The following is a 14306-nucleotide window of genomic DNA, read 5'->3' on the forward strand; positions in this document are numbered from 1 at the left end:
TAGGTTAGAGGATGGATAGTTCTAACCAATCACTGATGTGGCATGATGTAAATCAGTTATTTTTGTTAGCTGTGTGTGGACAATTACAAAACAAAAAGAGTACCTGAAGCGAATGACTTAATCACATTCCAATATAAGGGTATTGTGCAACAATTAAAATGAGTATAGTTGCAAATGTCTTTTTTCAGGAAAAGTGTGTACACATTCTTTGCAGAATGCAAAAGCTTTTTTTTTTTTTTTTCAAGTAAATGTTCTTATTTCTATTATTTACTATATTCTTTTTTTTTTTTTGGCAAATGTGTAGCTGGAAGCCCATGTCCTGGTTTCCAGTTCCAGTGTGCATAATCAAGCCAGCTCATGCATGCGCAGATTGTCCTAACAATGGCTGTCAAAGTGCTGCTGCCAGCCAGTATCGCCAGTGAATTGAGACTGAAACAGCTGCCCCAGCAAACTTTTGTTAAATTGGGCCAAAAAATATTTTCTATCTCTGTGATAAGCAGCGATAGAAAACCTTTCATAACGCCCCTTATCAGGGGCTGGCTGGCAAATTATAGCTTGAGGGGTGTTGAGACTAAGCTCAGCAGCCTGCTAGGGGGATTTTATAAGAAATATGCAGGTAGTTCACTATGAGGTCGGCCTGGGAGATGCCCCCCTGCCTATTATTGAAAAATAGACCCCTAAGTCACAGAAATAAACAGCAGGTTGGCCTTGGATACCTTAAAATCCCTTGCAGGGGTCAAGAAAAAGTTTGCATAGCATGATAGGCTGTGAACAGCCAAGGGTACATTTTAGACATCCATTATTGTATGCATTCTCCATATAGGACTCCCACACAACTGCTCTGTGCTGGCTTGGTTTGCGTCTTTGTTGGGCACCCTTTTAAACAGCTTGAAAACAATTGTTTATTAGTCACAGAATAGAGAGATCATGATTACAGATGAGCAGGCCATAGGCTCCGAGCCAGAATTGACACTTTGGGTATGGGAGGCTGTTGCCCATTTGTTGCAACTGATACCAGTGTCACCACCATTTACGCCCCACTGTGTCCACCAATGGCATTGCTCCTATAGCAAGGATTCCTCTTCTTGTGCAACTCCTCTATGGATGGATGAAATCAAACACAAAGGTAGACAGGGTAGTGTATGTGTGGATGATAGAGAAAAAAAATAAATTATTATTAGCCTTAAACCAGGATTCTAAAAGTGTGGCCACTTTTACAAGTTTTTAAAAGTAACTAAATCAGTTTTTCTTATCCCATTAGCTACTTTCCGTACATTTTCTACCCTCTATACATTGAATCTTCTACCCTCTATATCACCAACATATTACTCCACCCAGGGCCGTGAAGAGAAATTTTGTGCCCCGGTACAGCAACTTCATGGGGCCCCCTATAATCGACTAGAAGGGAAACCTATGTGCCGCCACGCAATGGCCGTGCACCATCAAAGGGGTGTGGTCATAACATTGGAGGTGTGGCTGTGCATCATTAAGGGCGTGCCAAGGTGAAAAGCGCAAGCGCAAGGCTAGTTATACTTTAAAATATCCTCCTCAGAGGATGCAATCATTTGGTGCTACAGGGCTCCCGTAATCTAGGGACGGAAATGTCCAGCAACTTTACGCACATGTGACCCCTGTGCCCGGCAGCTCTACTTACATGAGCCCCCTCCCATGCCCACAGGCTTTACACCCACATACCCACTCTGCCAACATGCCTTACAAACACATGCCCTTCTCTGCCCAGCAACTTTAACACCACATGCCACATCTTCAAAACATCATCCCTTCCTCTTCACTACTGCATTTATATTCTGCCTGCTATGTCGTAACATGTCCCACAACTCTCCCAGCTTGGCTTTAGTGGTCCCAGGGTGAAATGGGGGCTGAGGATGGCAGTGTGTGAATAGGGGGGAACCTCCGCCTACCACTAAGTGTAATGTTTAACAGTGAATCAGGACCAGTCTGATTTACATGCATGAGTTTATCATCTAGGCGACTTAATTAAACTGTTTGTGTAAAAACTGTTTTTAAAGCACAGCATAGTCCCATGTATTAAATATCTAACAAGTTTCCTGGGTCAACACTGATTGTTATCCTGCATTTCTGGTACAAATTAAGTTGCTGGACACCCTTTCTCATCCAAATTGTGTTTAACGTTGCTTGGATTGTATTGTGTTAACCATGTTTGTATGTCATGTCTATTGTATATTCTTAAATGTTGCCAGATGGGGCTGACCACCCTAGTACTATCGTATATACATGCCTGTTGCTTAAGTACTGTACCTCTTGACCGTTGCATCTATACTCAGGCAGCAGGCGTCCCATGCATGAGCTACGCAACACAGTGCGCCTGCAAGTGAGCTAAGGTCTGGGGGAGGTCCACAGGCAGCCCCTAGAATGGGAGAACGAGGCGTTTAAAAAGACACCGAAGTAGGACAGTTCTCTCATCAGGACTACTCCTGAATTGTGACTATGAACAGTGAAGCCAGCGCAGACTGTGGCTCAGTCAGTATTGCACACAGTGTTTGAAGCAAAGATGCTGGTGAAGTATAGAAGTGTGTAGTTCACAGTATGCCGATCTCTCCAATATTGTCTCATATGTGCTATTTTGTGCGCTGTGCTATTCTTTCGCCTAGGTGGTTTATTTAAATCTGTTGAGGTACCAGGAAGGCCATGTGCAATGCATAGTGTGTCAGGTCTAGGGACAATTGTGTTATGAAATTCACCTAACAGAGGATGACAGGAAGAAATTTGGTAACAAATGTGTTCATTATTTCATCAGAGAGATGGAGCAGCATCCATTCACTTATAGAGATCTTTCCACTTCACTCCACCATGCAATTCTTCAAAATACATTCATTATTTCTCCTACTCATTTTCACTACACTTCTCTCAACACTCCTCTTCATCTCCAGCATCAACTTTCTCCTTCTCCCCTCAGTACTCCCCCCCGCATTCATCACACTTCGACATACACAAGCAGAATCAAACCTCACATCCACAAATCATGCTGTCCTTTTCTCACACTGCTGCCTCTCATGGCTGCTGGCAAGTTTTTCATTCAGTTTTCCATTCCACAACTTCCCATCCACCTCCTTACAATTACTCCAATCCAGAGAAGGGACCTAGACTTTAATTTTTATTTTAAAGGAGGGTTGGATTTAGCACCGCTCCTTCATTCTGATTGGTCGACCACAACCTCTTCCTTTAGCCCCTCCTTAACACACGCTCCTCCCCTTGAACCCAAGTCCACGCACACACAGTAACACCTAAACGCTATCCTATTACTACCCTGTCCTCCCTGCAGTTATCTTGTCTTCCTTCTGTGCCCTGTATGAATTCTGACTTCCTCACTTTTCAGTGCTGCCGAGTACAATGGTGCCTTACAAGTAAACAAAAATAGTGTCAAATATAAATGCACTGTACTACCACAACAGTCCCCTCCAAAACCAATCTTCTTGTTTCTAAACCAGCATGTTCAGTGTATACAAGTATACACCAAAACCTTACCACACCACAGACCAACTGGGCGGTTCATATATGCTATTTATTTATTTTTTAATAGGAGTAGCATTTCAGAATAGGTTTGTTATTTCTTTTTTGAAATAGTAATAATTTACTGTTAGTTTTAACAAATACTCCCAATAATGCCATCACACATCTAAACACAGCCCATTCTCATGTAGCTAGTTTATACATTCTTCTGTTAAGTCTCAAAGCTTGAGGTTCCATCGCAACAGCTGTTTCCAGTTTACCATTACAAATGCAAACAAGTTACAATGCAAATAAATTACTTAATTGCATACCTTCATCTTATACATGACATTATTAGACAGTTTGAAACAAATGCTTGTTTATTAAAAGTTACAAGATTACAATAGGGGAAACACTTAAGAATCAATTCACTATTAAAGTAATTGTGCAGAAATTCATGTGTGCAATAGCAACATCAAAATCATTTAAAAAAAAAAAGTTAACGTCATGACTCATGTTGTAAGTTTTTTATTTGTGGATTCAAAGTTGATGGCAGGCTAAAATGTAACTACTAAAATGTGGACTAAAAGTTAGGTTGTTGCATATGTCAAAACAGTTTCAATTACTGCCAAGTAATCATTAATCTGTACTTATATGGGTGACCGTTTCACAACAGCTTAAATTCGGAAAAAAAATAATTATATAGCACTAAACTCATCACTAAATATTGCAAAAAATAAAGTGAATCAAGTTAAAGACTGAACACTAAGAAACCTAGATATGTTTCTGAATTATGGATAGCCCCACCACTGTTGAGTTTCAATATCATCATGTGCAGTCTTTAAACATCTGTTGTTGCATTCTTCCCATCGTTTTATCTTTCCATTTTCGACCATTACAAATTTCCACTCCACACTGGTGTCTGCAGGCAGTGTGATTGAATGTGACCAGAAGCCATCTTTTACATACGTCAGGGGGACAGAAGTCTCCCACTCACCAAGTTTCTCATGATCCCCAGTGACCGCAATACATTGGGAATCAGAGTGTGTGATATAGTGCACTTTGAAACCAAAATCCACGCTCTGTGGCATTGGCTGAACAGCAGCTACCCTTTTTGCCTTTGAATAGTCATCATGGAACTTTGCCTCCGATTGTTTGCTAAAGCAGGCCTTTTCATCTAGAACCAACGCTCTTACATCATGACCTTCTTCCTGCTTGGATATAGGTAGCATGTTTGTGAATTTATCCAAAAGTGGACTAGCTTTTTCTTGCAGAGTACAGTCGTCTAATATATAGGTGCCTGTTAATCCTTCATAAGCAGTTTCACTGGATACGCCATTGATAGAAACATAAGTATGTTCTTGTACGCATGTGGTAGGCTCTACAAAGTCATTCTGGTTAGCTGAAGACTGTTTATCAAGGTCCAGGTCAGATTTTAATTGTTGGAAAGATTCATGTCTCACAAAGTCAGGCTGTTCACAAACACTATTACCATGATTATCAGTTGATACATAAATATCCGTAAGGGGCACATCTTTGTGGTCAAATACATCACACTCTTCTTTTCGTTTTCTTTCCTTTGCAGCCTCCAGTATATTCACAGAATTTCCTTTGTCTGTTGAAGCCACCAAAAGGTCCCCTGGTTGCAGATAAAAGAAAAAAAGGTTATAGCGAAAGAGTAGAAATGAATGTCATTATATAACTGCAAAATTCACATTTTCTTTAAATAGTGTACTTGCAATCTAGAAGCAGTGGAAGCAGCCATTTTGTGAATTCATTCAATGAAAAAACAGTCCATCAATTACCATGGATGACAAACTACCTAGTAAATAAATATGGTTCATCAAATATATTATTTCCTCCCATAAAATGGCTGGGTCCACTATATGTAGATGTGTACACTTTAATTGTAAAATAATTTTACTTTTTAAAACACATTTATGGAAAGGTTTGTGTATAGTGAAGCTTTTGTATACAGTAATCGGCACAGCTGGCTACTGTGAATCTGTCATGGCTTCGATTTACTAGGCATTGTGCTCACTGAATATTTTAACCAAAAACAAATGGCACACCCGATATTCTAATTCTGAAGGGTTTTATTAAAATACATAAATAAAAGCTTATTATGTAGGCAGCTGTCACTGTAGATATTGTATCATTACCCCATCAGCCATGGCATGTTAAATCACATTCCTGGCACCTCAAATAAAAAAAAAAAAATATAACCAGAAAAGGAAATTAACAGCTTTTATGGGGTGAAAGACTTGACCCATTTTGGAAATGTTCTGAAAATAAAGTATTTAGAACAAATACAAGTAGGCTGAACCGGTTTATTTGATACTTACAAAAAGGTGCTCTTTGACAGTAGAAAAAGACTAATAATGATGTCCAAGCAACAAAAAATAATCCATCAAGTCACATGAAAGATGCAATTGGACTAAAACCTTTAATAAAAACTTACATTTATAAAAATAATGCACTAGTATTCATTATTTTACCAAGAAAAAAAAAACACACCTCCCCCATTGATATTATTGGTCTTCAGGAGGTCTTAGTTAATTGATAAGAGTCTACTAGTGTGTTTAAACTGATTTCAATATAAATAAAACTGTTTGAGGCCCTACAGTTGGTCAATATTTAATTATGTTATTTATTTTTTTTTGAAAAAGAGCTTCATCGTGAATATCAAGCATCCAAAGCAAAACTGAGAAAAGCATCAATCAGGAGAAGAATAAGAAGATTTCAAAAGATTTAATTCTCCCAGATCACGGTCAAGCACATCAAACAGAATAATGCACAAATTAACCTAGAACACGTTTTCCATCAAAACAGAGCAGCCATGCAACACTTTTTAGAGCAGCCATTAAGGGGCCTCTGGCAACACTGACAGCAATTACAGTCCACCATGGTAGTTGGACAATTGCAGAACAGCATGGGCACATCCACAAATAGTTTGCTATAAAACATATTGGGGCCATCATGTCAAGTGGAAGATTTTATGGTCTGAGGAGACCAAGATTAAACTTTGTGGACTTAATGCTATGTTTTGCACAAGCCTAAGACAGCGCATCCCTCCAAAGCACTATCCCTACCATGAAGCATGGTAACAGAAGCACAATGCTATGGGAATGCTTCACTGCAATTTGTCACGAACAGCACTAACCTGAGCCTGCGTGATGCGTGTGTGACACAGGGTTAACCAAAGAACAACCACCTGGTCTGTCTAAAATCATTAAATCCTTCCCTATTTATGCCACACACTAGCTTTGCGGTACCAACTATGTCACCACCAAGGTTTTTTCTGAGAAGAGCTGACACTCTTATTTAGGAAGCCATAGGTTCTCCCTAGAATTAATCTAGCACAAGTTACTTTAATCAGAGTTAACATATACCACAATTGTTCTGCAAAACTTGTCAAAATAAAGGGTAGAAGGAAAACAGACAAATCTTGCAGGAAAATCTGCTGCAGTCTGAAAGAGACATAAGACTTGGGAAAAGATCTATATTCCTGCAACACTTGACAGAAATTATACAGCAAAAGCCAAGTTGAGGAGGCCAAAAATAAAATTCACAATCCAGTTCCTGACCAAGTCATAGCCCTTCATACCACCGAGAATCTGTGGACTAATTTCAAGATAACATTTCACTAACGTGTCCAATACTACTGCAAATAAGAATGGGTAAAAATTGCAGTGTCCAAACCTGGCAGATACTTACCCTAATAGACTTACAGCTGTAATTATAAATGCCTTTACAGTATTGTGGAGCGCTTAGTCTCATTAGAGAGACATGATCCAAGATCTCCCAGAGGAGATGTTTTAAAAAGGACGCAAGTATACCTGACATTTCTATCTCTGCTGATAACATGACCATAAATGCCACCTGACAAGCTCGCTGCCTAGGTGTAATCCTTGACTCACACCTATCCTTTGTTCCCCACATTGACTCTATCTAAATCATGTTGCATACATCTAAAAAACATTTCCAGAATTCGCACTTATCTCACGCAAGACACTGCAAAAACCTTAATTCATGCAATTATCTTCCGCATTGACTATTGCAATTCCCTCCTTACTGGTCTTCCCCAAAACAGACTCAAACCCTTACAATCTATTTTGCACGCTGCGGCAAGATTGATTTTCCTTGCAAATCGTTATTCCTCTGTTGAAGCACTATGTATGTCTCTACACTGGTTGCCTGTTTTATATCAAATTCAATATAATATACTTTTACTAACCTACAAGGTCATCAACAAAGCTGCACCAACATACTCTTGTACTCTTGACACCTCTCGTCTCAAAATATCTCCCAACTTGGCAACTCATGCCTAAACTCCCACCGGTTGGCTACCTCTCTATCTCATCCCTTCTTCCCTTCTCCCCCTTCCTCGACTCCTTCTCCGTTTCTCCCGTCTCTCCATATCATCCATGTGTCTGTCTGTCTTCCCCTCCCTTTAGATTGTTCGCTCCTTTGAACAGGGCTCTCCTACCTCCTGTTTCCATCACTTTTAACTGCGCTCTCCAGCTACTCTGCTCACCTCCTCTCGGTCCCTCTGCCCTCTGTCTCCTCTCGCTTCTCTCCGCTCCCCTCAGTGACTCTCAACCTGTCATCTGTGCCCAACCTCTTGGGCCATAGTTACCTGCCTATACTCACTTTTCCCCTCCCTCCCTCTCTTTCATGCTGTGCCTGAGCCCCCAGAATTTTAGTGCTTACTGTTATTTGTACTGTGCTGTTTCACCTTGTACTGTGCCATTGTTTGTCCCTGTACGGCGCTACGGATACTTTGTGGCGCCCTATAAATAAAAATTAATAATAATAATAATAATAATAATAATAATAAACTCCATTCTGCACAAGATCTGCGTTTCTCATCCACCCTCATTACCTCCTCCCATTCTCGGTTACAGGACTTTTTTCAGGCTGCACCCACTCTATGGAATTCTCTCCCTCGTACAAGAAGACTCCTCTGGTCTACAAGCTTTCAAGCGTTTTCTGAAAACCCACTTCTTCAGACAAGCTTATAATATTCCTCAACCACCCTCTTAACCTCACTACCTTACTCTGTTACCACCCATTACACAATGTCACACAAGACAACTACCCCCTGACCAACATTGTTGTGTGACAGGATCATTTAGCTTATGAGTCACTTTTACCTTTGCAGTCTGGCTGGGCCGAAATGCAAAATGTAGACTTAACCTCATGTGTCAATCTCCTATTGTCCCATAGATTGTAAGCTTGCGAGCAGGGCCTTCTCACCTCTATCTGTTTTACCCAGTTTGTTTATTAGTTTTCTATGTTTGTCCCCAATTGTAAAGCGCTACGGAATATGTTGGCGCTATATAAATAAATGATGATTAAGTATGAGATACTCTGCTTGAAAATGGAGCCCAGCGCTGCATGGTACCAATGCAAACCACTCATACCATTCATGCCTATATACAATTATGCAGTTAGATCCCACTACACAAGGCAGAGAATAACTGGTGGGCCAGTATTTTATTTAAAAAAATAAAATTAAAGTACAGGACCCTCACTAGAATACAAATCAAAGATAATTCTGATAATCAGGTTATTGGGTGAAAGATAGAATACAAATGCAAAGGGTCCTTCCTCTTGGCAAGACTAGAAAGAGCCCTATGCATACAAGCACAGTAACAGTCGGAATTGCTATGGTGGTAGCGCTCCCTGATTATCTAATAAAGAATTGTACCTGGCTTAAATGACCTTGAATGATATGGCACTATTAAGCATGTACTTACTCACAAATAACTTCATAATGGCTTATTTTATGTTAAATAAAAAATGGCAAAGAGATTTGTTATGGATCAGTTGTCACACAAGATTAGATTTATCAATAGAAAACACACACGTCTTTACATACTTACCAACATTTGGGTAGGCGGCATTGGGGCAGGGTGAGTGGCCACGTCATAATGGTAGTGTGGTCACCCACCTGGGGGCGCACCTAGCGCTTATTAAGAGCTAGACTGCCCCTTTCTCTCGTCCCCGCCAAACACCTTCATTACTGTTCGCACTGCACCCATTCACCATGCAGAGCAGCAGATAATACTTTACAACTTTCCCACTGATCGGTACAAAGCTGTCACAATCGGAGTTCTGGGACAGAGCCCTCAAACAGAGACTGCCCAAATTGGGGCGGCTGGGAGGTATGCGTTTAAGCTTAGTAAACGTAGCATACCATGTCTGGATGCCAACACTTTTATAGCTGGGGAAGCACTTGTGGTCAATGGACCCGAGTGACATGACCTTTAAAGTAGTAAAAAATATTAAATATCTGGATTATACTAATTAACTACAACAGAACAGACTCTACTGATACACAGAGATAAACAAAGGAGCAGCTTTCCCAAAATAGTACTAAACCTGTGGCTCCTATGAAACTGGTGTAGTAAAACGTACCTTTATTCAAAACAAAATTCATTAATACAAAGTGTGTTGCTTTAGCTCTTAATCATTTCCAGAGTTTCAAATACCTTATGACACGTGTCAAATACATGCAGGTCGTGTGAGCAAACTAAGGAGGGTATGACAGGAACTGACTAACCTACCCAGCACAGCAGATTGCAACAGTTTGTGCTGCATTGATTTGCTCAGGTTCACCATTAACCAGCACTGGCAGTCAGCCAGCTCCAGATAAGATTAAAAAAAAAGAAGTGTCTGGACAAATTATAACATTTGCCAACATACTCAAACATTTCCTTTCAGCCACTGACTTATTACCACATTCAAGAACCAACTTCCTTCTCTTTATGAATTTCAACTCACAATTGAACAAATATGTATGTGTCACAACAATACAACCCTGTAAGGGCTTGTTGATCTATATATTTTTGGAAGGTTGTCTGCATGTTTATTGTCACGTATAAATGTCATACAAACCGTAATTGCTTTCATTGTTGTTCATTTTGTAACCCGTGTTTCGTAAACTTTTTGTTCAATTTTTTTCACGCATTTTATGGTCTAGTTTCACAGTGGTTTTTAAAACCAAACGGCAACTGTTGCCAATAGAGCAGAAATCTGTACAAATGAGTTTGCAATGCAATCAATGCAGATTTCTCCAAACAACAAGTGTAAATGCATCAAGCATAATAACACGACAAAAGCAATTGTGCAGGAGGGATACAGCATTCTTCCATGAGAAAGTCACTCAATTGACACCTAGTCAAGGATGCTGGAAAACACTGGCATCATTCCAGAATATCCCATAAACTCAATTGGGCTCAGACCTGGTGACAGAGGGGCCATGACATATGGATAACATCAGTGTCATGCTTAAAATAATGGATGATCCCATGTGCTCTGTGGCTTGCTTCATTGTCATCTTGCAACATGGGGTGAAGATGATCACTCAGCACCATTAAGTGGCGATTAACATTGGCCTTGTCTTCTAAGGGAATGACTGCACTTAAATCATGCCAGGAAAATGCAAGCCACAAATCTAGTAAAACACCAGAATCTGTCACTGTTGGAAACAAACACTTATAGTTCTTTAGGTTGGCACCACCCATGCTCGCATCCATTTGTCATGCATTTACCAAGAAAGATTCATCTGAAGATACCTGTTCCTTCACTGCTCAGCCCATTGCCTCTGCTCTTTTCACACATGAATTTAAACATGCATCCAAGTGTGATAAGCAGTTTATGTACTGCAACCAATTAGAATATCCTGCTCTGTAGAGTTCTTGCCATTTTTTTTTTTTATTATTAAATTGACAGGTCACACCACAAGTTGGGATTGCAGTCGATAGATCTGCAGTTCGCCTGTTTTACCTTAAACTTCAAATGAATGCAAGGATATTATTCAGGAATAGGAGCTACTGCTCACTGTTAGCCTTTGGCAATTATGTTTTCCCTCAGCGTTCCATAATGACATCACCTTAGATATTGTTGCTTATGAAACAATAGCAAGTCAGACAGTGAAGCTCCTATACCGCAACAATCAAACCTTTGTCAAATCTCCTCTTTCAGCATAGGCGACCAGGGCAACATTTTTTGTTTGTACATGACCATGCTGGGAATGCAACGTCTTAATTAAACGCAAACCAAACCTATGTGGAAGGCTGTGCATTATAGAGGTATGATGTCCCTCATTTAACCAGGTTTTCAATTTTGTGTCCACCACCTATACAGGACCAATGTATAATATAAAAGACATACTGTATATACACACACACGCATTTATTGAATTGCCAAAATGCCTTTCCTGCCACAGTATAGGCATGAAAACACGAACTTGGCAAAACGCACCATGTCCTTGTGCCACATCAGCAAGTGAGCCCTGTTTGCCACTCAAACATTTATTTGCATTACACTGAATGGAAACCCCATGTACTATATTTGGCATTGACCTTGCACATTATACTAATGACCTTGTACACATTCACACACAGCTGCCCACCTTCCACCTACCCGCACACTTGTCAAGTCACAGAGCTACTACCATCTTATTCACCAATAGCAGCTCATTTTTCTGGCCTCCACTGAACCCTGTATCTAATCACTGTTAAGTGGAGGACAGGAAACTATGCCATCAGCCATCAATGAACTACCTACACATTTGAGATGCTTTTCTTAGCACAAGTAAAATGCATATAAATGCGTTGAAACACTGAACACAGGGAAGTGGGCAAGTAATGTGCGCAAAAAAAACCAAAATCACAAGTTACACAAATATTTATGAACTCGCTTGGAATAATATTTCTTATTATATCAATACACATAAACCCCATAATTCAACTGATGAAGTTCAGTACAACAGCCATCAGCCTATAGCAGCTACAGTCTTTGTGCATCAGGAGCAATCAGGATTAGACAGGTCACATCAAAAGATGACCATGACAGCCAAGAGTGAAGCATAGCTTGAGTGAGAGCACAGAGCTGACACTTAGACGAGAAAAGTGTGCCCTATGCAGTTGCCTTTCATATATGCAAACTTAATAGAGATCAATTTAAAACGGCCACACATTCCCCAATCATTAAAGTGCATTTTCAATGCATGCAAAAATACAATTATGTAAAAGAAGCCCTTATAGTTACTGTGTTTAATGGATCCAAAGTGCAGGATAAAATTACAAGGTGTAACCTACCATGCCACTTTCAGAAAACATTGGTCAGCCAATTTATAGGTTTCTGATTCAGAAAACTGAAGTGCACCCATGAACATTAAATGAATGAGCTCAGAGAGGGGATCTACTCAGACTAAGCCATTTACACCTATAATAAAGGCAATTATTATCCACATTACTTTATATATTTTAGTCTACCTGTTGGATTCTCCTCTTCTTGAGCGTGAACTTGACCATCCTCCTCAGCATTGATATGCACAACCCCATCCTTTTGGAAATTTATGGGAAGCACCTTCTCTTGCGCAGACCCACTTGCATGACAAGGCTCCTCTCCATTGCTCAGCATCCACCCTGTCTCTGAGACATCTGTGGGGGAATCCACCACATTGCCCTGCACCGCCACTTCCTGTGGGACATTGTTCAGGTATACATTTCCTTTGGACTGCATTCCAGTTTCCTCATGTAAATATACAGAATGCACCAGGTTTTCCTTGGTCTGTACACACTCATCTGTAAGGTGCAACTCATCTTCCATAATCTGCACCCCCTGTTTCTCCTGAGCATCTGGTAGGTGCATATCCTCTACATTGCTTTGCACCCAATTGTTAACTGGGATATCTGTGTGGGAGTCCTCCACATTGGTCTGCACCCCCTCTTTCTCTGGGATATTTGGTGGGTGCATATCCTCTACATTGCTTTGAACCCCATCTTTATTTGGGACCTCTGGCGAGTGAGTAGCCTCTATATTGCTTGGAAACCCATCTTTACCTGGGACATCAGCAGGGGAGTCCTCCACACTCGTCAGCACCTCCTCTTGCTCAGAGACATTTCCGGGGTACACTTCCCCTTTGGGCTGCATTCCATCTTTCTCATGTGAATGTACAGGGCGCACTAGTTTTTCCTTGGTCTGCTCGAACTCATCTGTAAGGATACCTGCAAGGTGCACCTCATCTTTCGTGGTCTGCAAACCCTCTTTCTCTTGGACACATTCGGAGTGCAGCTCGTTATCATTTGGAGCAGATGCATTAAGCCTGCCTTCTCCCGAAGTTATGCGAGTAGTTAGCAGACTGTGACTGTTTTCTAGAGACTCTGGTTCGGACTTCACACTTTTGTGCGGCGCAGTATCATGCTCTCTCCCTACAGACTTATCCTCTTCTGTCCCTTCTGGCTGCACCCCGGTATCTAGCTCTTTTTTCTTTCCTTTTCCCCCAAACCACAGCCACGCGAAGATGGCTGTCAGAATCCCAAACACCAAAACTGGCCACATGCTGCTCTGCACGTCTGACTTAGAGCCTTGCTTTTCCTGTAAAGGATTGCGCAGCTGATGAGCCCCGGCCACTTGCACCATACCAGATCCACCCAGAACACGTACTTAGAAAAGCAGCCAGTGATCTGCCGTCTCCTCCCATTTATCTCTTATAGGATCAGCTGCTGTTGGAGAGGGATCAAACCCCTCCCTGCTGCATCTCACTTACAGGATCAACTATTCATACTGACATTAGATAATACCAAGTTAGAGAGTAGTTTTGGAAAAAATCCAACTTATGTAGCAGGGAGAGAAACATCTACCTGTAATTGTCATTTTAACATATACATATATTTATGAAGCAAAACGGTCAATTTAATTATGTCTGTGTTTGCAAACTTTTAATCAAATGATTTAAGATTCGTGGTTAAATATCATGAGAAAAAAGCGGACCCTGATACAATGTGATTTAAATATATGCACATGCTTTACCTTTGTGG

General features: G+C 40.7%; 1 protein-coding gene across 1 annotated transcript; it reads right to left on the reverse strand.

The window, feature by feature from the left end:
- Window positions 1-3983: 3983 nt before the first annotated feature.
- On the reverse strand, window positions 3984-13933 carry STBD1 (starch binding domain 1). Its single transcript, XM_075204184.1, has 2 exons — window positions 12759-13933; window positions 3984-5110 (listed from the first exon to the last, which is right to left on the reverse strand). Exons 1-2 carry the CDS (start codon window positions 13906-13908, stop codon window positions 4263-4265), a joined length of 1998 nt encoding a protein of 665 aa, XP_075060285.1. The 5' UTR covers window positions 13909-13933; the 3' UTR covers window positions 3984-4262.
- Between the last annotated feature and the right edge of the window lie 373 nt (window positions 13934-14306).

The sequence above is a fragment of the Mixophyes fleayi genome, chromosome 1, assembly GCF_038048845.1.
Source record: "Mixophyes fleayi isolate aMixFle1 chromosome 1, aMixFle1.hap1, whole genome shotgun sequence".
Classification (NCBI taxonomy): domain Eukaryota; kingdom Metazoa; phylum Chordata; class Amphibia; order Anura; family Limnodynastidae; genus Mixophyes; species Mixophyes fleayi.